At 36.4% G+C, this 26,011-nt stretch overlaps 1 protein-coding gene across 7 annotated transcripts in view; it reads right to left on the bottom strand.

The window, feature by feature from the left end:
• Positions 1–26,011, bottom strand: part of LOC121417675 (1-phosphatidylinositol 3-phosphate 5-kinase-like) — an 82,960-nt gene that overhangs the window by 30,625 nt on the left and 26,324 nt on the right. For all 7 annotated transcript variants that reach the window (XR_005970392.1, XR_005970390.1, XR_005970394.1 and 4 more), the window contains 5 exons: positions 6,717–6,967; positions 5,896–6,033; positions 4,960–5,064; positions 4,114–4,254; positions 3,080–3,203 (listed from right to left, as the gene is read on the bottom strand). Coding sequence is in view for 1 of the 7 variants with exons in the window: in XM_041611431.1 (XP_041467365.1) it covers positions 3,080–3,203; positions 4,114–4,254; positions 4,960–5,064; positions 5,896–6,033; positions 6,717–6,967 (759 nt within the window). In the remaining 6 variants the exon portion in view is untranslated. The remainder of the gene's footprint in view (positions 1–3,079; positions 3,204–4,113; positions 4,255–4,959; positions 5,065–5,895; positions 6,034–6,716; positions 6,968–26,011) is intronic.

The raw sequence follows: 26,011 nt of genomic DNA, 5'->3' as shown, positions 1-26,011 counted from the left end.
TTGTGAAACCCGTCTATGAATGAAAACACAGAAATAATCACATAATTTCTGATGGTTTCCACGGCTATGAATGAATCAAAGTAGATTATGACAAGGGCTGCCATCAAAGAACATTAAAGTCTTTGTGAAACCTATCAATGAATGGAACACACAGACATAATCACATAATTTCTGATGGTTTCCACGGCCATGAATGAATCGAAGAAGATCATGACAAGGGTAGCCATCAAAGAACATTAGTCTTTGTGAAACATATCAATGAATGGAAAACAGATATAATCACATAATTTCTGATGGTTTCCACGGCCATGAATGAATAGAAGTAGATCATGACAATGGCTGCCATCAAAGAACATTAAAGTCTTTGTGAAACATATCAATGAATGGAACACACAGACATAATCACATAATTTCTGATGGTTTCCATGGCTATGAATGAATCAAAGTAGATCATGACAAGGGCTGCCATCAAAGAACATCAAAGTCTTTGTGAAGCCTATCAATGAATGAAAACACAGATATAATCACATAATTTCTGATGGTTTCCACGGCTATGAATGAATCAAAGTAGATCATGACAAGGGCTGCCATCAAAGAACATCAAAGTCTTTGTGAAACCTGTCAATGAATGAAAACACAGATATAATCACATAATTTCTGATGGTTTCCATGGCTATGAATGAATACTAGTAGATTATGACAAGGACTGCCATCAAAAAAATTCAAAGTCTATGTGAAACACGTCTATGAATGAAAACCACAGATATAATCACATAATTTCTGATGGTTTCCACGGCTATGAATGAATCAAAGTAGATCATGACAAGGGCTGCCATCAAAGAACATAAAAGTCTTTGTGAAACCTATCAATGAATGGAAAACACAGATATAATCACATAATTTCTGATGGTTTCCACGGCCATGAATGAATAGAAGTAGATCATGACAATGGCTGCCATAAAAGAACATTAAAGTCTTTGTGAAACATATCAATGAATGGAACACACAGACATAATCACATAATTTCTGATGGTTTCCACAGCCATGAATGAATCGAAGAAGATCATGACAAGGGTAGCCATCAAAGAACATTAAAGTCTTTGTGAAACCCGTCAATGAATGGAAACACAGATACAATTACATAGTTTTTTAAAGGTTTCCATGGCAAAGAATGAATACTAGTAGATTATGACAAGGGCAGCCATCAAAGAACATCAAAGTCTTTGTGAAACCCGTCAATGAACGGAACACACAGATATAATCACATAATTTCTGAAGGTTTCCATGGCAAAGAAGGTATCAATGTAGGAGCGTCGTGGGATATCATATTTTCTTTCTTGGATATACTTATGTTTGGTCCTGAAAAGGACCACCTAAACTGGTCAAGAAATGCTTAAATGGCAAAATAGAGGATTGGTCATGTAATTGAAGTGAGACAATCATTTGGTTAGGAGACATTTAAGTATTTTGCAAAGATTTCTCAATGAAATACTTATCTTGAAATGATAATATTATTCAGATAATTTATCATCAACTGTCTGGGAATATTAACTGAACAGAATTTGTTTTCTTTCCCATTATTATAACAATATTAACAACAAAACAAGAACAATAATAACAACAGCCAGTTTTTATATACGGCTCAAAGCGCTTTCCAGCATATCATTACCCCAGTCATTGAATTCATTTCAATCTTGCACGAAATTGCACAATTTCCACACTGTGGGGAGCATTCCTTGCATTCAACGCAGCCTCAAAATGCACTGGCAAATTCAAACATACAATAACTCTCACATCCTACCGGGTAACCGATTAACACCTGGGTGGAGAGTGGCAAATGCAGATCAACGTCTAGCCAAAGGACGCTAGCGCCTGGTAGGATTTGAACACACGATCCTCTGATTGAAAGGCGAGTCAGAAACGTTATACAACGGCACCTCCATTATACAGTGGAGCGTTGTGGGCCAGTGGATTAGTCTTCGGACTTTGAAATAGAGGGTCGTGGGTTGGAATCCCAGCCATAGCGTAATTTCCTTCAGCAAGAAATTTATTCACACTGTGCTGCACTCAACCCAGGTGAGATGAATGAGTACCCGGTAGGAAGAAATTCCTTAAATGCTTTGAGCGCCTAGGCAGCCCAGCTAAAGCGGGGGTAATAATGATAGCAGGGCCTGCTGGGAGAACAGTTTTTGTAACTGAAGCGGCTTCCCTGGGTAAATATACCTATATTATTATCATTATCATTATTATTATTATAGCACAAGAGCACAGTGAACATAAAAAAAAACGATGTTAACAAAATGTTGACAATTTTGGCTTCGCATATTTTTTTAGCTCAGAATTAAACCATGGTCCAAGTTAAACCCAATTTCAGAATACAGGCCTCTGTACCTTGACAACAGGAAGTTTTTGATCCACAACACATGACGGATCCAAGAACATAGAAAATGTATTGTTAAATGCCCTTCATGACAATGAACAACCAAGAAGTGTTTCTCGAAAATTGGTGAATCAATACAGCATTCCGTCCTGGATTCTGGACAGACGACATGCTCCGAAACTTGAGATAAAACTGCTGCTGTTTCGCCATTTTTCGACAGACCTCCCAGCTGTTCATTGTTATTTGACGGGCATTTTCAAGATGTTTACCAATAATGATAATAGTAGTCAGTTCTTGTATAGTGCATAACACATTATGAATAACGTCTCTATGCGCTTCCAAAGGACTTGGATAATATTACCGTCTTTAGCCCCGCAGCCTTTTACAGCGCGGTGGTGTTTCAAGGAATAAATTCCTGCCAGGTACCCATTCACCTCACCTGGGTTGAGTGCAGCACAATGTGGTTGAATTACTTGCTGAAGGAGACTACGCCATGGCAGGGATTTGAACCCACGACCCTCTGTTTCAAAGTCCGGAGACTAATCCACTGGGCCACAACGCTCCACCAACTCTTGAATCTGTTGTGCATTGCGAAATGAAAATTCCCTACTGCGAATCAAGACTTCTTTTCATCCCTCTCTGACTTTTGAAATGATACAATCAGACTATGATAAGGAAGGAGAAAAATGGACGTCATACCTCCGGGTAGGGTGTACCTCTGAAGATAGAAGTTCTGACAGGTGCCCAGTTTAGCTGCAGAAACCTGATCGATGGAGGAAATACTGCTACCTTCAGTCTGCCGGGTTATCCTACCCACCACACGCTGAAAGAAAATGCATCAAATATCGCTCATTTCAATTGGAGAAATACAATGAATTATGACACTTCCTGGCAAAGCAAGAATGTACATGGAAAAAAATCTTGATTTCAGCTTAATTAGATTATTGCCCTGAGCAAAGGCAAACACAAAATCAGGTTTATCATTTTGCTATCCATGATACTATCAAATGTATCAAAGACAAAAGGCCTCTCGACTGTCGATCACACATTCACCCATGTTTCACCAACTATCCTTGTTTCAGGCACTACTTGACAAAGGACATAGCCAAGTCACAAGGCCTTGTAAAAAGATAAGAGGCAGAAGTAAAGCCCCCATCACACTTATTCCGAATCAAGCAGAATTGGGCGGAATGAAAGGACTATTGTTCAACCACCAGTTGGTCATTCAAATCTACTTCGAACACCATTCGAAAATACCCCTCAAAAATGTTTTGATCATGACCAAAACCTTCGGGACGTCCAAAAGAAATAAATATTTAAAAAAAAAAATATTTTGAATGCAATCAGAATGCAGTCAGAATATTTAGAATGCAGCTAGAATGACCAAGAATGTAGCACGAATTATCAATCTGACTCCACTGCGGTTCATTTTGACTAGTGTATGATGATACACCTGGTCAATTTACTGAATTTCAACTCCAGTTTGGTGAATTCATAAGTTCCTCCCAAAAGTCATTCCAGCTTCTGCTTCCTGCTGATTCCGAATAAGTGTGATGGGGGCTTAAAGGGATGCCTGCCCCCTCTATTTTTTTTTTAAGAATCAATCATTGAACAAACACATTCCTTCACAAAATTTGTTCTTTGTATCCCCTCTTAAATTCCTAAATCTACCACTGTTCTATATGTGAAAAACATGTTGGCACGAAAGCAAATGTCAAAGACAGCATACGTACAGGTTTCACATTGAGTACAAGGCTGATTCCACAAGCCAATAAGAAGTCTTGAGCGAGTCTCGCAACAGACTTCTCTACGACCAAGACAGTCGGACGCAGAGCAACGATCTTAGATACACAGTTCTTGAGGTATTCATGTTCCTGTAAAAATACAACAAATATACCTAGAATTAGAAGAAAAATCATAAAATCATTACATTAATGAATACATTGCTTTCTCAAAGCCCGAATCTAAAAAGTAATACAATATTTGACATCAAATATTTTGTCTAAAATATTTTTGTGACATGGCTTTGATTCTGCTTTTAGTTGTACATGTATACTTCCTTTAGAAAAATAAAAATTATAAAAAGCAGTGACAATCTTGAAAAAAAAAAACATAGGTGTAACATACAAGTATATGAACTAGTACACTGATACAGATAGACAAACAAATGCTAAATACTATAATTGACAGGTCTCCTACTGATGCATGGTTCATTTATTAGATTTGCTTTTAAAATGAATTTAACTGTACTTTTTGCAATTCAAATTTTCATGCCTAAAAAATTGTGTTTTCAATGAAATTTTGAGAATTCCATTTTCATTGCTAAGTCAATAATAATTGTTTTTCGGTTTCCTCATTGTGGTAAACTGGAGGACTTTATATAAATGGGTTCAGCATATTCAGACATTTTATACTCTTTCTTGTGATGTGTTCGGATAATGGCTCTGCATCAAAACATACTGATTTTCACTGACTATTTGTTCTAAACCAATCAGAATCAAGGATTTCAGTAGCTTGTCACTGACTGTTTGTTTCGTAAAATGCTCCATCGATTGGATTAAAAGAGGGGAACAGGTCACCTGAAGAACTAGAGGTTCCAGGGAAGCTAACTTATTCTGTACTCTCTGATGCTCAATGGCTGCTTGTAATAGAAGAATCCGAGGATTACTTTGCTTCTGTGACATCTGAAACAAAGAATATACAAAACCTATGAAAATGTTTCGACTAAGATGTTTATTTCATTTATTTCCTTTTCACATTAACAATATATAAACAAGTTTTATATAGCACGATTAGATCTCTGTAGTTGCTGAGAAATTGAGAAAATAAGCATGGCATTCTTGCCAAGGGTCAGGTCTCTTGCCAAGCCATTCGAATACAATGTCCCACATGTGTTTATATGTGTTGGTGATTTAGTACGGTCATTTTCAGCGTAGATATTGTGTTTTAACAGAGATGGTTTTCAATGCTGTGTATAGTGGCCACTAATTCTGTTCAGCTTTAGTGACCTTTATACAGGTAGCACTGTACTTTGTCGCTTGCTACTTTGCCATTCCCGGGTATTCTGAGCATTCTTCTCAAGAACTGCATTTCTATTGATCTTTCAAGGTCTGAACAGTGGTACAGGTAACATAGAAGAGGCTATTATGATCCAACATTTTTTTAGACCAGAAAGGACTGTTTGGAATGTGGTTGAAGGGAAATAAAAATGAAAGAGATCGGGAAGCAGTAGAAAGGCAAGGATATATAAAAAGAGAAAAGTGCAGTCTTTGGCAAGGACTCGGAGCAGGAGAAGAGTAGATCAGTTGACAAGTCTCAGTAACAATGATAAGATGAGAGGACCAGCCTTGATGTTCTGAGAGCAGCTTGAGAGCCTGACAAGTCAACATATCAGGCGCAAGTAAAAATGCAAACTTTGATTGGTTGGGAATGATTTTTGGGGTTGCATTTCATTGCAACTCTATCCGCAACGGGATTCAGAAGTGACAGAACTTTAAGAACAATCTTTGGCTCACCTTCTTATGTGCCACATTCTTGGTTGAGATGACACCCTTGACCAAACAGCATTCAGATCTACTGCCTCCTGGGACCCTCTTGATGTGGACATAGTATCTGATATCCATTACATCACCCTCAGCAACATTGGGTTTGACCTTGTAGTAAAATAAACAAAACGCATCTCATAGGAACCAAAGGCGTATTTAGACCACTTCCAATCAGAAAATTCCAGGTATTTTTGCCAATGTGAAAGCAAATATTTGTAATATTCCAAAAAGAAAAATACCTGCTAAATAGTAGGTACTTGCCAAAATTGGGAGAACATTTGCATTTGCATGGATATTTTTTCAGAATTCAAGGGTATTTTGGCAATGTGGCAGCAAATAACAGGAACTTTCTCAACCCAGCGAGCAGATAGTGGAACAATGTGGCTTCGTCTGCTAATCAGATCATGCTGCGCATGCTCATCACTCTGAGAATTTACCCAGAATGAAAGGGTCTGCTTCGGGTTGGTTTTTAATTCCACAGTGCCTTTTATTCAGAAACTACACGTAGAAACCGGCACTCCACATTGCTCTGACTGGATTACATTGGATATTAATAATAACAATGATAGTTAAATCTATATAGCCCTTTTTTCGCCAGAGGATACAATTGCAACTATTATTACCCTGGATTTCGCTCAAGCTACAACTTTATCAGCGGCACTCGTTGCATGCAAGAAAGTAATCCTGCCAGGTACCTCACCCTGGTAGAGTGCAGCACATGGCTGGGATTTGAACCCTTGACCCTCTGTTTCAAAGTCCAGAGACTAATCCTTTGGGCCACATTTCCTTACCATTGAGCATATCTTCTTGGCAAGAGGCAGGATCTTCTCTGCCCAGCTTGGGTCTAGTCCTTCATGCTGGAGCTGCTGGTCCAAGAAAGCAACAAGGATCTTGTTAGCTTCAGTCCTAATGGATTCCAGGACCAGGTCCCCAGTTGTATCTGGACAGGCTAGACCAGGCTCCAACATCTCGTAGCTCCAGGGGAAGGACTGGGACAGGCCTGGAGATGGTTGACTTATCGCCGAGGTCCCTCCAAAACTATCTGCTCAACAAAGAACAGGAAAAGAGAAAAAATGGCGTGATCAAAAATCAGATGAACTGCACAAGTTGACCTCTATCTGGTTTTACAAATCTCTTTCAAGACCTCAAAATTTTCAATGTGAGAAGACCTGGTGGTTGTTTGATAAATCTGTTCATAAGTTACCAGCTACTTTACAAACGCCTGGTGATCATTTCCTAGGGGCTTAATCAGCAAAAATGACATTTTAGTGCACAAAACTTACAAGAGAATATCAACATTCGTTCGTAAGGTCATTTGTAACTCTACGAACAGCTTTATGAAACACCCACCTAAAGTAACATCAGAGTCTCCTAATGCCCATGAGCTGGATACCTGTAGGCTTTGGCTTGATCAACCATCTCACATAGAAAACATCCTTGATAGATACACGTATTTAATGAACATACTACTGAATTCAAAATGATGATCACTTCCTTCTTTTGTTAATTGGAAAGCTTTTCAAGAAGTTATGAAGGAAAATCCTAAAATGATCACTACAGGAAGCGTATATAAATAGCAATGGTAAGAGGTAACCCAGAGCAATATCTATCTAAATGGCTTCATGGTTTTGTATGAACTAAATAATGTATTCAGCAAATATAAACTAAAGTATACTGGGATGCAGTTTTGTTATCCTTATTTCCTTTATAAGAGATTTAGACTCTTCAAACATAGCTCTATGTCAATTGGGAAGTGAAACCAATTTTGTGTGTTTCATTTTACAGGCGCTCAAGTTGTGCACTTTATGACGACACTCACACACATAGATTATGTGACTAAAATGTTCTCAACACCATGTAGTATTCACTGTGTATCTCTTTCAAAATGATTAATTACAAAAAAAACCCAAACCTACAACTTTCTTGGGTTCTCACTTATAGTGCTACTTATACTTCCCTATGCTACGGATTTATAATTCATGTACATATTTTTAGGATTTTTTTTGTTCAATTCGTCTTTTTAAAAAAAAATTACAATAGGTGATTGTGCCTTAGTGCTGCATCCAAGCTCTGGAATAGTCTCGCTTCTTCAGAAAGAAACACATTATCTGTTACTTAGTTCAAAACTAAACTAAAAAGCTACACCCTTTTCAAGAGTTTCAATACATAAGTCACGTTTGTAATAATAATTTGTAGAGACAGTAGGCTTCCCTTTTTCCTGTAATTATAACTTAATCATATTTTTTGTTTACTTATCTTGTTAATTATGCCACCTTTTAATTATTGTAATGTGCAGTTGAGTAAATACATATATAAATTGCACAATATAAATGTAGAATTATCATTATTATTATCACTTATAGTGCATGCTATCCTGTATGAGTTAGGGCAAATTTGATGACCCAAAAGTCTCACATGATAATGAATGTTGGTGTTGGATATAGTATGAAATACACAAATTTTGATTTTCTCGTGCACATGTATCTATGAATAAATAAAGAGCATTAAGGGGTACTCTAAGCTGAAAATAATTACATCTCAATAAAAAAGGTGAAATTCACCAAGCAAATACTGATAATTTCATTAAAATCTGACAACAAATAACTAAGTTATTGAATTTTAAAGTTTAAGCAATATTCATTAGGTGAGCTGATGATGTCATGTCCCTACATGTACTTGTCTTATGTTATATGAAATCATAATTATTTCATGTTTTTATATGTACAGAACTATAATGCAAATCTTTAAAATGTCATAACTTTGTTACTTCTTGTTTGATTTTTGTCAATTTTATGTGTTTTCAAAAGTTGAAAGTATTCTATTTTTAAATGAAGACAAAAAAAAATCAATTTTCAAACAAAAATTCACAATGTATTTCCGACAGTATCAAGGCTATTGACATAGATATTGGTCTATGACTAGGGTATGTTATTCATTATGTGCTTGAGCTCCTTCAAGTTCAATACCCATAAAGCATTAGGTGCACAAATTGATACCACTTCCTGAAAAGTAGGCAAGGATAGCTTTAATTGCTCACAAAGACATATAGCATTTTTCTTTTCTTTTCAAAACCCCTTTGAATAGAACAAAGAGCTCCATATACATTGAGGTCTGTATTTATACTGCATTTGATGTAATAATAGGTCTATCGAATGTTCATGAAAATGGTAGTAAAATGATGCTGGAGGTTAAATGTGTTGTGTCCATGAATGTGAAGGAAGCATATAAAAAGTAACTAAAATGCATGAAAAGGGATGGAAAATGCCACAAAGGATCAATATTTTTAATAGCCTAAATTAGCAATTCTCAGAGTCTAACATTTTATAAGCATTGAACTTTGCTATGTCAGAGTGTTTGGTGTACTCTGTAATATGTTTTCTAATTGAAGATAAAAGGCAATTAAGTAATGGAGGGGTTGATCATTTTGTGTAAATAATAATAATATTTGGCATTTATATAGCGCTTTATCAATCTACAACTGTTCAAAGCGCTTCACAATTATAATTACCAGTCACTGGATTCATAGCATTCCAAGCAGCATGTTAGGTGCAAACTTGCTAAACCAACCACAATGACTGTCGTTTCCTAACGGTACCCAATTAGCACCTGGGTGAGAGTGGCAAAGTGTGGATTGACGCCTTGCCAAAATGCACTAGGCCATGATGGGATTCAAACACACGTGCCATAAAAGAAACTTTAACAGTAATTCAAAAAACAAGAGGAAAAGAAAAACTGATGGAAATGAATTACTCTTGACTTATGATGCTGAGAGTGGATTAATCATTAAGTGCAATAATATTGATTTGACAGTTTAGTCTTTTCTAGTTTGAAGAGAATAAGCCAGCTCGTAGTTCCACTCCGCGCATGATCAGAAGATTATGCGCATGATCAAAGGAAGGTCATTGGTACTTAAGTGACAGGGTGGTTAATTTTAATGAGATAAGCACTTTGATATCATGATTATTCTTATATTCTTTTGCATTGTGTTCTTTAATTTACATCCACAAAAAACAACAATGCATCCACGAACGACTGGTATTTCACAGTTTACCAGGTAAATTGTACAGCATGCTATATCTAAGCAGAAATGCAACAACTACCTTCACAGCGTGTTCACTGGTGTGCTATTCTAGTCACCTGGGGCCCGTTGCAGAAAGAGTTGCAATCAATCGCAACTCTAAAAATCATGCGCAACTTGATTTTCAACCAATCAACAGCGCGTGTTTGGGACTTGCGTTTAAACACAACTCTTTCTGCAATGGGCCCCTGGTCTATACAATTTCTGCATCCTGCTATGTAAGGCATGCTTACGTACTATCTTGCTTTGATATCTGCCTCTCAATATGAAAGAAATGAAAGGTCATTTAACCAAAATTGTCCAAGAAGTGACTATGAACTGGTCTATTTTATGAAAATCACAGCTTTCATAATGAGTAAGAAATACAGTACATCATTCCTGTAATCATTAACAACATCATCATCATCACATCTTCATCATGATGATCATGATCATCATCATCATCGTCATCATCAGTATAATCACCACCACCATTTATCATCTTCCTCTCCTTCTTGGCCCTCCTTCTGTTCAACAATATCACCCTCCTCCTCCTCCTCATCAATATCAACATCAATGTCATTGTCATCATTATCATCACAATATTAATTATTGCTATTACATGCATGTACAAACAGAAAACTGGCAGGGGTTATATCATTTTATATTTTGAAAAATCTGTTATTTAATTTTCTTTTCAGATCACATAACATCCCAAGACTCTGGAATCTCATCCAAAACCATAAATTTGCTATTACTCTAAGGCTAAAGACACAAATAAATACAATTTTGTTTAAAAATCATAAATCAGTTAAAACCATAAATGATTTACATGACTTTCAATATTACATTGCATTATCACAGATTCTTCCCTTCTCAAAACGACAGTTTTGAATTCCCCGACTTCCCCAAATTCTGCAGAAACCCAGCATGTAAATTTAAATGCATTCATGCAACATCAAAATGACAAAATTATCTTACACATCAGTTTTACTCTTATGATTACCTGTCATTCTATTCATATCAAATATCTATCATTTTACTCAATGTTAAAACACTTTTTTTCTTCAAAAGTTAATTTTTCAAATGAGAATAAAATTTGTGAAACTTTAAATTGTCATGCTACATGTTGTGAAGAAAAAAGTAGTTTCAAATAATTTTTTTCCTGCAATGGAACATACACGGGGGGGGGGGGGGGCACTCAGTATACACTCAAATTCTGGTTCCAAGGCATAGCATTTTTATCTTATTGAGAAAAGGAACAAAGAAAGCCGATCCAAAGCATAGCATTTTCTTCTTATCGAGAAAAAAGAAGAAAGAAATTCGCTCCAAAGCTATGCATATTTTTCGTTAAGCCGTTCTGGCCGTATTGATCCGCTACGATGAGCTGCAATTTTGGAAAAAACCAGCCGCAGAGCGCTGTTCAACCATCACCTCTAGCTCTGCACGTTTATGTGTGCATTAGATTTTACATGCACTTAAGTGTATCATCAATTTCGTGTACTTCTGCATCAAATTTATATGACAAAAATTAATCTATATTTTTTTATTAATCATGCAAATAAGCATATGAAATTTGCCTAAATTAGATTTGTGTGTACGTCTTTGCCTTTAACTCAATTTATTTAACTAGTAGAATGCTAATTGTTGGTGAAAGCATCAATTTTTACATTTATAACAAATATCTACAAAAAATTGCAAAAAAAAAATTTTTTTTTTTGTGTTTCTTTGTTTTTTTAACCTTTATTTTTTATTGTGTTTTATGATGAAATAAATCAATTTGAACCAGCAAAAATAAAAATAATCATACATTTATGATTTTTGGTTGACCTTGTACATGGATTCATATTTTGGAGCAATTTTTGGTCCGACATGCACATACAAAATGTTGTTTAATTTCGAAATCTCGCAACCGGGCATCGCAAATTTGGTCTCAAATGATGCGCAAGACTTGAAGAATATGCAACAACATAGTGACAAAATTTGTCGTTTGATAAGGGTTAATATCGCATTAGGGGCCTACAGTAGGCCTTAAATGCACACTCAGACCTGAGAAACAAAACAAGCATGGCTTACAAGACATGTTAAAAAGAGTGTGAAATACTGTATACATTTTTTTTCTCATATCCAATGTTTTCATTTATAATTATGTTTGGGGTAAGTTGGAACACATTCCAAATAGCCCCTTCAATTTTGTTCCAACTAACCCCAGAGGCCCATTTGCCATTTATGAGCTTTATAGCGCAAATAAGGGACTTCACCATGGCATATTAATAACCATATTTTGTAGATTGGTAAAAGTGTCTATTATACCCCAAAATGGCCAACTTGATCTATAAACTTCTGTGAGATAATAAAACATTTCTGAAAGAGAAAAAAAATACTCAGAAGGTCAAAAAACAAAACTTCATTTCTAACTTCACCAGGCTTGTTGCACATGTGTTGTCTGTAATATGGAGGATGGCTGTTGATAATGGCATAAAATGAGGGCAGTATTGCATAAATTTAATTAAAGGCATTACAGAAAATTACCATGTTTCAACATAACCTGTGTTCCAATAAACCCCAATCTCCCCTACTTTAAAAAGATATTTCCTCAATTAATCAACTGACAAGAAAGTAATCTGTAACTTAAAAAAAGCACTTAGCAGATCCATTAAGGTCCTAAATAGTTTTAATAATGCAAAGGTCTTAATGTGCACAGAATGCTTGGCCAACAGTTTGAATAATTTAATTCTAATTAAAAATTGATAAATTGCATACTGAATACAACAAAAAACATTATCCAGGGAATTTTTAATGATTGTGTTGCACTTTACTCGATCGATATAAAAAATGAAGTCAAATACACTGGATCTTTGAAACTATTGATAATTATACTTCAACTTAATTGCAGTCTGTTTTAATAGCACACATATACCACTTTAACTGGCGCATCCATATTTGAAAGAGTTATATACGTGATGACATTTGATGAGAAATAGATTGACATGTCAATACAAGACAAGGGCTCTAAAAGAATCAACAAGAAAAGGGAGTGACTGCCTTGTCAATACAAAGAAATGATTGAGTGAGGATCACATACAGAAATGAATGAAATCAACCCTTCATTGCTTGAATTACATTAAGTGAATTACATTAAGTATCTTGCAAGAAATTCATTTACAAACAATTGCAAATAATGGAATTTTAACTAAAAAAAAAATCAATTGATAGTTTCCTAGGCAAATATGCAGTTAGTGGTGGTGGTGGGTTTAATAAAAGCTTAATTGTGGCTCTTGATTAAATAATAGTCTTTTGATTAAAAACTTAGTTCGCTCTGCTTCATTATTGGTCACGACAGCCATACTCTTTTAACCAATAGCTAAATTACTCCAAGTCATATCTAATGATACAGTCACATTTCCCATATGGCGACCTTACGGCGAGTCAAAAAAAGTTGTTTGGTGAATTTTAATTCAAACCACCTGTATTTAGCAGGTACAAATGTGACTGAGGTATGAGAGGGGCCTACGAATACAAGCTATGCTGTTTAATAATTCCCTCACACTCATACGTTAATTGTAATCTGTGACTTTGTCGGCATTCATCCAAGCCGTCACACCTGTCAATTTTAGTCAAAATTATGATTTTGAGATTTTTGCAGAAAATTAAAGTTAAAGTATGAACTCTAAACATAGTTAAATTTCTGGGCAGCAATTGACTTTAATTTCTGAGATATGTGGGGAATTTCAAAGTGATGCCTGTACAAATTGTTGATAAAAAACACAAAATCCATTGAAAACAGGTAATGAAGCAAAGCAAACAGCTTAAAATTTGCTAATGAACAGTCAGTAAATCGTCATATCTGCAATGCATCAACTTTGAACATGTAAGAGTGATATGAGGTTTGCCAATTGCGCGTGTTGAAAATTCGGTCAGCGTTCTTGTATTCCAAATAGAGTTATTGCAAAGGGATAATCTAAACCACTAAAACCAAAATCACAAGCTTGTACCTCTTTTGCAAAATTTTCTCTGATTCTTGGTTCTGTGTAAGAATAAAGATATCAATGTCAAGCAATAGTCTTGGTCTTTCTTGTATATTTTTTATAGCAATAAAAATCTTTTTAGACTGGGGACAAGATGTGGAATTTATAGTAGACTTTGAAGTCGATTTTCTCTAAAACACTTAAATTTGATTGTGGAAGGGATTTAAACAAGCCATTGCCCCTGTATGTTAAGTAAATGCTTTATGCAATAGTTCCTCTCAGTAATTTGAAAAAAAAATAATAAGTGAGCATACTTATTTCTTTTTATGAAATGCGTTGTTAAGCCTGTCAATATACATGCAACTTATTCCTTTTTTACATGTGTAGCATTTGCAAAAGAATTCATAATCAGGGAATAATTAATAAATCAGTTCTGGGGCCGTATTCTGAAAATTGTCTTAAGAGAAATATTCTTGTATCTTTAGACTTACAATAAAATCCGTATTCCGAAAATTGTCTTAACTTTTCTTGTAACTTTCACTGAGTGCGTATGATGTCAGAGATATAATGATGCGTAAATATATAATCGGCACATAATTATGTCTCTGCGCAAGATAAAATATCGAGTTACAAGGTATTCTGAAAATTCTCTTATCTTTGCGTTCTCTTTACTTCCTTGGAAAATAAACTGAAATTTACAAGAGGTGTGGGACCATTGTAACTTATTGTTGCATGCGATATTTGTCCGTCTGCAATAATTATGTCTTGCTGCATCCTGTAAGAACATCATGTTTTACAAAAGGAGACGTTCCAAAGACATTATAACGACGGATTGGTAGAATTTTCAGCAATTAAAAATTGGTGTTTGAGACGATGGATCTTTGGAGAGAAAATATATCTTTGAGAGAGCTACGTGTATTTTTAGCACAGAAGCGCACAAGCATAAGCGTCAGGAGCGCAAGGAAATTACGCCTCATATCAACAATGCGCTCCATCATTTTTCAGAAGAGATGCTTCTATTGGTTGACCTAAGCATATAACAAGCTTAATAATTGGTTGATGACTGAATATTGGGCGTGGCAGAGATAAAATAGGGGACGTCCTTACAGAGATAAGACAATTTTCAGAATACCACCCCTGGTTTATATTGCACTAGACAAAAATAAAAACGATAATCTCACTGCTATTAGAAAAATAAGACACACAAGACTCTTTGCTTTCAGTTTCTCGAACAATTGATGCAGGTTGTCAGAGTTTTAATATGTTGGTGTTAAACTCAATGATCAATCCATGAATAAATTGAACAAAGTTTAATATGTTTGAAGAAATGACCCAGCGTTACACACCACAGTTTGAACTGAATTGCAAATAGTTAAAGGCTAGCGTAATATACCACAACATGGTGTTACTTGCGAACAAATTTTAACTTGAAGATAAACATCATTCATGAATTTCCATTATTCGGATTTAAATGAATGGTGTTAACAGCAGTTGAGTTGATATTAAGCCCCACAACCCTATTATTTTTAAAACACACACTCAATATGCTCTGGTAAGCCGATCTGTAATGTCTATTCATCCAAGCATACAGGAATGGATTAATGGTAGAATTCGCAAACAGAAGAACTTGCAGAGGGCGGTATGCATAAACTGCAGATGGGACGACGATCTGAAGGATATGACTGATACAGACAGGTAACCATGTTATCATGACAGTAATCGTCACCAGCAAAGATATTTTGGTGATGCGTAGCTCATTTTTACTCAGGGGCCGGGTCGCTGTTGTTGTTTGCGGGAAGCGATCCATCTTGACCCCAATGCTGCATCTGCTTTCGAGAGTCTCTCACCTTCTTGAAGATTAGGTAATATGCTGCTGGGACTGGTATCAGATACAACCCCGCGACACTCATGAGGACAGCCATGTAAAGCCACGAATGGAAATCCTCTGGGTCCCAGGAACATAGCGAGAAGATGGGAATGTAAGATATCCTTCCGAATCCAAACTCTGGCATGATCGACAGAGCGATGCCGATGACCCACACTTGGATGAGGTAAAAGTACACCTTGTAACCACCAAATACCTTTTCGTACAAAGCCACAGATTTGGTTATCTTAACAAACCGCTGCAAGGTCAAGAATGTAACGGTGGTTAGGGAGTTTCCAGAAAACAAAATAAGGATGTAGTTGAATGCTTTACAGGAAGCATGGTTGAAAGGCCAGGTTTCATAGTAGGTTTGGACCATGACCAAAGGTTCAACCAAGCCTGTGACTAAGATGTCCATACAGGTCATGCTGATCAGGAATACATTGTTGTGTCTTCGAAGGACAGGAGATTTGGCTATCGCAATGAGGGAGCAGACATTGCCAAACATTCCTGTTACACTCATTATAAAGAACACTGCAAAGTAAACTTCTCCTGCAGTACTCTGAAACATGGCTGCATCCACAAAGGTCAATTCTTGAAATCTGGTCACTTTAATCTCACTTGTAAGAAGAAAGCATTCTTACTGTTGTTTTATACAGGAGCACAGCTATGTCCTTGTGTCACTCAACTATATCACAAGAGTCAGTCAGAATCCTCATATGTACAGCACTATCGGATACCAAGGCACTTAAAAATAAGTAACAAATATAAACACCCATCCTTTCTGTCGATGTCATTTAAAAGCATGTAAATTGTCTTACATCCCTGAAAAGGGCAAGACCGATACATTTCAGATAGAAAGGAGATCCTAAAATAGACACAGACAGATAAAACACAATAACTTAATTTATATTTCCAAGATCCACACAATTATCCAAGAAAAACCATGCCTTTTCTTTCACAGGTAAATTTCATTTGCTCCACTTTAAGATCAAAGTCAAATATTCAGCACTTTCATATCTACTGTAGAAAGCTGATGGACATTATGTTTATTCATTAAGGAATGCCATGCAGCTTCTTCGTGATTTATCAAGCTATTAGCCAAACAAGATTATTGAAAGAGCAAATCTCTACTGCCACAGCCTCTCACAAATCTGTTGGTCCTTTATCCACATAAATGTATTCACCAACAAGTAGTTTATATTGATCCGCCATAAAAATACGAAAAGTGTTTATCTCGCTTTCTTGGAGGAGAAAACCCTGAATAAATTTACACATCCATCATCTATAAGAGAAAGTCAACCTCTTGCAGAAAGTGAACAAACACATGTGATAAGCATGTGACCATCTAAATCACAAACATTTACTTGTTGAGGACTTGTCCTGAAGATAGAAATTAAAAGTCTGTAGCCCTCCTAGGGTTTCCAACAAATTTATCATTCCTTCTCTCAATGCCGACAGAGTTCTGACAGGAGCATATTTGCTGACCTTGAACGCTTTCCATATTGCTTTTAAGAACACTAACCAAGAATGTTAACCAAGGATGTGCACCATGGAGTCACTTGAAATGTAAACAAAATTCCCTTGAAGATATGAAGGACAGGACTAGATTTAAAAGATGTTCAAGTTTTGTCAATAATATGATTGGTCTACTCCTTAAAATAATGTCTTCCACAGCTCGCATCCAATTATTGTTACGTTTTCCACTCTGTTGCAAAGAAGAACATTTCCTCATGGTTAAAAAAATTACACTTGGCAAGTCTGCAGTAGATATTATATTAGGAAAACTCACTTTGCTAAAGTGAGGGTCTAGTCTTCATAAAACTTCCAATAACAAGTCTGAGCAGCATCTGTGTCTTTGAATATAACAAACTTCTGTTTCATTCGTCAAAATTAAACGACAAGAAGTATTGATAAAAAGGATACCTCGAAATGCTACCAGAAGTGAAGAACAGAACAGTTTTCTCTTGTCTGCTTTATCACTTTTTGTCCAAAGAGTTGTACAAGATGAAAATACATGGATAGCAAAGATAGCAAAGAAATTAATATACATGTACATGTCCATGGAGAATTAGTCAATACATCCAAACAAATATTTTCTGTCAATTTCATCAATCACTGCATCCATTGATCCAACCATCTTTGCTCCCCAGGGAGTGGAAAAAGCTCATATATGGTATGCAGGCAAGTCAGGTTCCGATAACCAGGGCAAAGTCCGTTTTGGCTGCCACATGTATCATTTGCATTTACATTTTCCTTAATTGAAAGTAGAACCAAAAATCAGATAAAAGTCTTTCATCAAAGTGTTGGCATCAGAGGTGATATCTCCTTGATCAGACAGAACCAATATGGTAAATGACCGCAATAGTTGAGCAAGCAGTAGATTTCATGAATCATCAAGTGCAGGGTTCCTTCCATTGTCTTTAAAACAAGGTTCACATTCAGCCCGGCTACTATCAAAAAGAATGTCAACCTTTTTTGAGGTCACTAATTTGCTTGGCTGCTTTAATCCCTTGACCAGTACTTACAGGGAACAAGAGCAACCTTAGTTGGTTAAAATCTCTTTAGATGTTCACAAAAGCAGTCACGGTCCATCCAAATTTAATAAGTTCTCATAACACTTATGAAATGGCAATCTACTTATAAACACGAAGGAGATGAATCCAAATAGAAAATGTATTAAACAGATGCACAAACACTTCATGCAACTAATTTTCGTGAGAATTTCATAGACAGTTGAAACTGACGGTAGTGAGATGTTATCTAAAAAGCAGTAGGCACTTTTTTAATTTCAGATATCCAATTAATTTTCACTCCGGTGTTTGGTGATCAGCAAGCTATTAATAATTCAAGACCATGCACGCTGCGAATCACCCAACTCAAGAGATAATTGGAGCAACACAAGTCCCCTTGACGCAAAAAGGAGGCACAAGATGTTGAATGGGATGCTCTCCCACTCCGTATTCTTTCACTCACATCAATATTTTCCTGGATGAATGCAAGTAATGGTTCCTACTCATATCTCAGGCAAATTTCTTAATAACTACACTGTCACACATATCGATGCATTAAGTGGTCGCTCGTGTCAAATGCCAATTATTTCAGCTCCAAGTCAGACCAATTCACACAATGGAGGCATGTTCTTTGTAAAGGAAAGCTAGAGTCTTGTTGTTCACTCATACATATCTACTAAACAATTGTCTGATTCAGGTTGGTGCGTGGGAACACGGAAAACAAGGTATTTTTAGGCCTGAACACTTTCTTGTGATCAAGAGCAATTGGAAGACATTTCCAGAGGAATCTTTTTTTCTCTCCTCTGGAGAGAGAACTCAATCATCAGCACTAACGAAGGCCAGTGCTTCCCAGACAATCATCAATATGCATAATAGCGTCTGACTTGTTTGAAAAAACGTTACTACCAACCATGAGTTACAAGTAAATCAGAGCAAAATGTGCTTAAACCTTGGAATTGCCTCATTAAACACTACCATTTTGGAGAATTCATTTGATCAGAAATGTAGAAAATGAATATTAGTATAAGTGTAAGTAAATTGTAAGTTATAACAATAATTAGAGAATTGTAGAATATTAAAATAAAAATTATTAGATTGATTTGATTATAATGAAAACAAGAAACTTGTCCCAATACAAACAAATCACAGAGTTCCTACCACATTAGGGTTAGATTACAATTTCATTGATTTGCAATTATTCTTTTTAATTTCTCAAATTTCAACAAGATTATCAAACTCAGCTACAAACTGCAATTGATACCTTTTCATAGAATATTTTACATTTCAGGTTTGTACTACACCTACAGATGAGTAAACATGTTCAGATTTATTTGCTAATATGCATCATATTCAAACAGGAAAGAGGTAAAGAGAGGGGGGGGGGATAAACTCAAGATATTTAGTTTCAGAGATAGAAATAAACAAAGTCAGATATCAGTTGGCATTTGCCTAGTAACATTTTTGAAGGGAGGGTCAAATTGAATAAGAATAATAAGCCGGATATTAATAAAGTCAGATGGGTTACTGTATACAAAGATGGGGGGGTTGCCCTTTTTCTCCGTTTGGATATTATTCAATGAGAATAGCCAATCAACATCAAGGTTACAAAGCAATTATATTGATGGAAAAAAATTAATTGCAAGTCTTCATGAATTGATTCCAGGGGCCTGCTTCATCAAACTTGTTATGAAAACAAATTTGCAATAATGGTTTAAGGCTACTAAAATCCTTCAATATATGATTGGCTTTTTAAAGAGAAACAGTGTTTTAGAAACTGCACATTTGTTATTTTGAAAAAATATTTTCACATTGACTGGAAAAAATCAGCTGATATTGATACCTATTGCTCATTAGGCACCTGTTCACTTATCATGCATGGCGTGAAAATTGCAGAGATAGGGATGCACACAAACATGACAATATAAAGAGTTGAAATATGAAAGTTTCAAAGTCGATTGGAGAGGAATCCGTATTCTTTCCAAAATCCCCAGTTTACATCTAACTTTCATTATCTGTCCAAACTTGTGTTTTACTTGGGAACATCCATAAATGGGAATAAAAATAAACCTGAAACAAAATCAGGGTACTGTATATGCTGCTAGGTAATCTTGGCTTGTTGGTAGAGTGCCTTCCTCATGAAAGGCAAGTTGCGGGTTCAATCCCCTGCCCAGTCATACTAAAGATGAATAATTTAAACAAGTGGAACGTCTCTGGTAGTCTCGCCTGCATTACATGATTCAATATAGCAGCAGTGCTGACTCCAAAGGTAAGGCAGTGTCACTACAGAGGAGGATACTCTTGATTTATAAAAAGAAACAAGTCTGCATACCATGCCCCTGCCCCCCCCCCCCCACAAAAAAAGGAAATCGTGTTCATCATTACTTTCCTTTATTGAGTATTCTGTCTCAAATTGATAATAGATTTCAGTATCAGTAATTGTGTCAAATTTGTGGTCATACAAGTTATTACATCTTGGAAAGTTTTCTTATGCAGCTTGATTCCATTTGTTATAATGGGGATTTATTTCTGCTATTCTAAATTAAAATGATCATTTAACACTGATAAAGACTGAAAAATCTACAATAATTAAACTAGATTCGTTTTTGTAAAGAATGAAAGCCCCCAAAATAATGACCTATAAATTTTGCTTCATGGAATAAAATGTTCCAATTTCATTATGCATTTCAGCACCCTCCTCTCATGATATTGTAGGTTAGTGTTCAATTTACACGTATGGCTGTTAATTGCTTCTTAATGACATTGACAAGAAAAGAGGTGGGGGAGGGAATGTTCAACATACTTTTTATGAGCTCGGGGGGGGGGGGCACTCAGTATATAATGCATAGTGGGGATGTGCCATGGAGGGAACCCCCAATATTACAATCAAATTTCTGTTCCAAAGCATATCATTTTTGTCTTCTTGAGAAAAAGAACAAAGGAAGCCACTCCAAAGCATAGCATTTTCTTCTTATCGTGAAAAAAAGAAGAAATCCACTCCAAAGCTTCGCATATTTTATGTTACGCCATTCCGGCCAAATTGATCTGCTACACAATGAGCCACAATTTTGGTGAAAAGCGACCGAAGAGCACAGTCCAACCATCGAGTCTGCACTGCACACCCGTTCCAGAGGGGTGCATACGCACTCACGAGCAAGCCACCCATTTCAAGGACCCCCGTTTTCACTAACATTTCTAGTTCCGAAGCCCGTTCCGAGGACCCTCCTTTTTACAATAAGCCCGCTCCAAGACCCCCATTTTCTTTGTACCTACTACTGTTTTGGTCGAGTACCCCCCCCCCCCCCCGATGAGCTCACGCACACTACAAGCCATGTGCATGCTTAGAATAGAGAATTCTTTAATATTCTTTAAAGAATCATAATGGCTGTAACACAAAACAGTCCTTGGCAACAAGGCATGCTATATATGGGACGATTGTTGACAGAGAGACATCATTAATCTCCCCAAGTCCTTATCTTTGAAGAATAAACTGTTCATTTATAGGTGCTCACCTGTATAACCATTGTAAAAACACATCACACCATGCAGGTAAAACCTGTTTGCCTATTAACACGCTAACATGTCTGTACAAAGATTAAATTCTTCCATCATCATGAAATAGAATGCAGGGCACTTGTGATTATGAACTTGAAAAAGTAAGTTTACCCCCCCCCAAAAAAAAAAAAACCCTGATAAGTATAAAGTCATTCATAGTATATATTTTTTTAAACGTTTTTATTAAGTATAACCATCTCATACACATATCACAAACAAGTTTAATAACAATATAAAATAACAATGTACAGTATGGATAAGTTACATTTGGTGAAGAGAGCAGGTTAGAAATGAGTGATATTGATCATGCATAATGACTGTAATACATTTCTACTGGACCTCTTTACCAGTAATTTTAAGGGAGAAAACAGTATGTTTTTATGTCCTAATCCTCTGATGCAATACTCTTAATGAAACTAAAGATACAAACCCAATATTGCTCTTCATGTCCATAGTCAGTATTGAGAGAATGGATTCTATTTGGAAAAAGCTTTTATAGTTTTTACACATTTTTATTTCCAATCACCACTTTTTTCAAACTTCAAAATCAAACAAAGGAGTATATGTGTCTACATAATAAAAAGGAAATGACATGTAATTTGAAATAAAAACAATGATCTTTCTAAGTCATGCCCCCTACCAACCTTAAAACCTAAGACATAATTACCAATCAAAACATGTATATACACGGAAATTTATGCAACTTACATTCCAGTTGATTATTGGGTAAATACAATGCATAATCAAATCAAGAGGGTCTTCATGCTAGAAAACCAAACAAAAATACCATCAACATTGTTTCTTGTGACTGAGCTCTCCAGTTGCTGGGCAATATAAAGAAGTGTGAGAAGGAATCAATTAAAGAGACATCATGTTGACAAGACAAGAGCTGGTCAAACATCGCTTCTTTAATCAAAGAACACTCAAGATATCACGAGAAGGAAATTAGGAAACAAACTATTTGCTGGACCTCTTGGGAGGGGAAAATGGCAGTTTATTTCTGGCTAATCATTCAACTTTGCTATCTTGCTTCGCACATGCACATGTAGCTCTGCTAGGTCCAATGAGGATCGCATAGATATTGGATGGGAATCATTGCTCTTCCCTGCTCTTTGAGACCATTTACTAGCAGACAAGATGAATAATTTTGTCTCAATGAGACATTCACATTATTAATGGAGCACTTGGTAGATGAGTTATGGATAGAGGATTGAACAGAAGAACTTTATCACATCATGGAGGAGGAAAATAAGGCAACATTACCCTGAATTTAATGAAACTGTGGATGATTTTTTATGATACCCCTCAGCTCAAAGTATTTTTGGGGATTTTATGACTTTGTGTCCACCAAGTATCAAATCACCAAGTTCTTTCAGTCAAAAGAGTGGCTTCAGTTACAACTGATATGAGCTCAAATAAAAGGAGGTGCATCAGAAGTAATAATGGATGGACCCAAAAAGTCTACGGTGAATGCAGCATGGGTTCATAATAACCTCGAATATATCAAATTAGCAGGTTCTTCAGCATTAATGATCATAAAGTCGGCAAACAGAGGTAACACCTACTGACAGATTTATTCATCAAAGAAGACAAATGAGACATTTTGGATTGGACTATCAATAACAATTCGCAGCAGAATACAGGTAACTTTCGGTTTCTAATGAAAATGAAGCAGGAAAATTGCTGTGATTAATCAGAAGAGGAAGATAGAGAGAGCTGATTAAGAGTAGATAAAAGCCTCCACCCTAAAATGATGATGTTTATGGGTCGATGTACCATAAAGTGACATACGTTCATGTTTCCAAACGAGGAGAGAGGTTATGATCCAAAGAGGGAAGCTCTCTATCGCCAGACTATATCAATTGTGGTAGACTTTGTGAGGTTAGAATATTAACAAAATAATCATCTTCTTTCAAGAATCATGGTTTTATAAAATCATGAAACACTATCTTTCGTGGGGATCAACGTCCATACTGCTGTTAAATCAATGACTTGATTAAAAAATACACTTGGATGAATCACTCTACATGCATGTATTTGGAAAAAGAACAAATGCTAGTACTTTTATCTTTGTGTGGATGTGGATGTGGGTTAGATATCTGGGAGATCAATGTCAGAAGTCATTGAAGACATTATGTCTTTCACCTCGGTAGCAACAGATGGATTTGTAATGGAAGCCAGGACCACTCCAACTCTTTCTGCGGATAACCCGTCACCACAACAACCCAACATCGCTCTCTTAAATTTTCAGCTCGTATACCTGGGTTTGATTTGCTTTGCAGGAGCTTTTGGTAACATCATGGTGCTTGCTGCATCGTTTGTGCAAAAGGAACTGAGGACACCTGCTAATCTGTTCCTCATCAATCTGGGGTTCGTTGATTTGGTGACCAACATCATGTCCATCCCGGTCCTTATGATATCTTTGAAGTACAACGACTGGATCTTTAGCGATGGCCTGTGCCATGCAACAGCGTACATCTCCATCATATGCCTTGGACAGTCTGTCCAGACCTTGGCACACATAGCTGGCGCCAGATATCTTCTCATCACCAAGCCTACGAAAGTCTATCAACGCTTCTGCTCCTGGAAAGCAGTGTCGGTCAATATAATTTTCATTTGGTGCGCCACTATCCTCATCGTCATTATGCCGGAGTACGGTTTGGGAGATATCATCTATAACCCAGCCTTTGGTCTATGTAGCATCGATCAGCAGAGCGACTATGCCTGGATCTATACAACAGTCCTTGTCTGTCACTCTATTGTCACCACATTCTTCCTCATCCCTTGTTTCTACTTCCTAACTTGCTACAAGGTCATGTCAAGCCGTAAGCGCATCCACCAGCGCACTGCGTTCCAGCGCAACAGGAGTCGCATCGAAGAGAACTTTGACTTCTGGAAGCGTGAAATTGGCCTATCAAAGGTCCTCATTGTGACTCTTCTGGCTTACATCATATGCTGGGTACCTTTTGCTGTTATCCACTTCTTCAACTTCAACAATGACATATCTTTTACGGCTCACAGAGTCTCTGTTCTGTTGCTTGTAACAAACTCCTGTATCAATCCCTACATCTATGCGGTTCTCAATCGCAAATTCCGCAAGGTCTACGTGACCATCTTCTCTGGATTGTGGTACAAAGTCAGACCTCCGAGCACTTCAGAGAGCAACGCAAGCCCCGTGGCTAAAGAAGATGAGCAAAGTAACATCAATGTTGGTATTCTTGTCCTCCAACAGCATACAGACTCGGCAAGTTCATCACATGATAATCAAGTCTTTCAGGTTATGGGTTCAGATGCCTGACTAAAACATTCTGTGCATAATATGCATATTTTGTTCTGCCGACTCGTATTACAGAACATGATCGTTTTTTTACAGTACATGAGAGCATCATATTAATATGTACATTTTCATAAACACATCTATTACTATATACATGTATCTAAAAGTATAAGGGGAATAATGGCTCAATTGCGCGGCAAAAAAATCTGACAGAAAATTATTTCATGTGGTAATGTGCCAAAGTTTCAGCAGACAAGAAAATTATAATTTTGATTTATGAGAAATGAATCAGTCTCCTTATACAGAATAAATAACTTTAGATCATAAAATAATTTTATTCTCATTGAATAGGAAATTAATGGACAAAATAACAGATTAATAGAAAAGTGAAAAAACAAAACTTAAAGGCCAATATGTCATTTCTTTTGTTTTTTATGCTTAACTAATGTATAGATGGGGTGGGGACAGGAGGCCCCCAAATAGTTCCAAAACTTGTTGTCAGTTAAAAATCTTTTTTTTAAGTAATAGCATTCTGAAAGGTAGAATTGTGAAGTGGTGAAGACAGTGATTGTAAGAGAAAGGGATAGGCAGAATAGACAGAGAGGAGGGGAAGAATCAAATCATACAAAGAACATAGAGAGAGGGGCTGAGAAAGAGAGGGATAAAAGAAATTGGAAGAACAGGAGAAAAGAAGATAGATCGATAGAAAGATTTAGATGGAGAGAAAGAGAACAAGAAAGAAAGAATAATTAAATAAGCTCTGGATGGGAGGGCTCCTTTAATGAGTCTTGGACTCCATTCTCATCTACTTTCTTGAACTAGTTTAGAGGAAACATGCAACGGGAATGCTCAATG

The sequence above is a fragment of the Lytechinus variegatus genome, chromosome 1 (genome assembly GCF_018143015.1).
Source record: "Lytechinus variegatus isolate NC3 chromosome 1, Lvar_3.0, whole genome shotgun sequence".
Classification (NCBI taxonomy): Eukaryota; Metazoa; Echinodermata; class Echinoidea; order Temnopleuroida; family Toxopneustidae; genus Lytechinus; species Lytechinus variegatus.
Note: the sequence above shows the minus strand (reverse complement) of the source record. Positions and strands in the feature narration are given on the sequence as shown.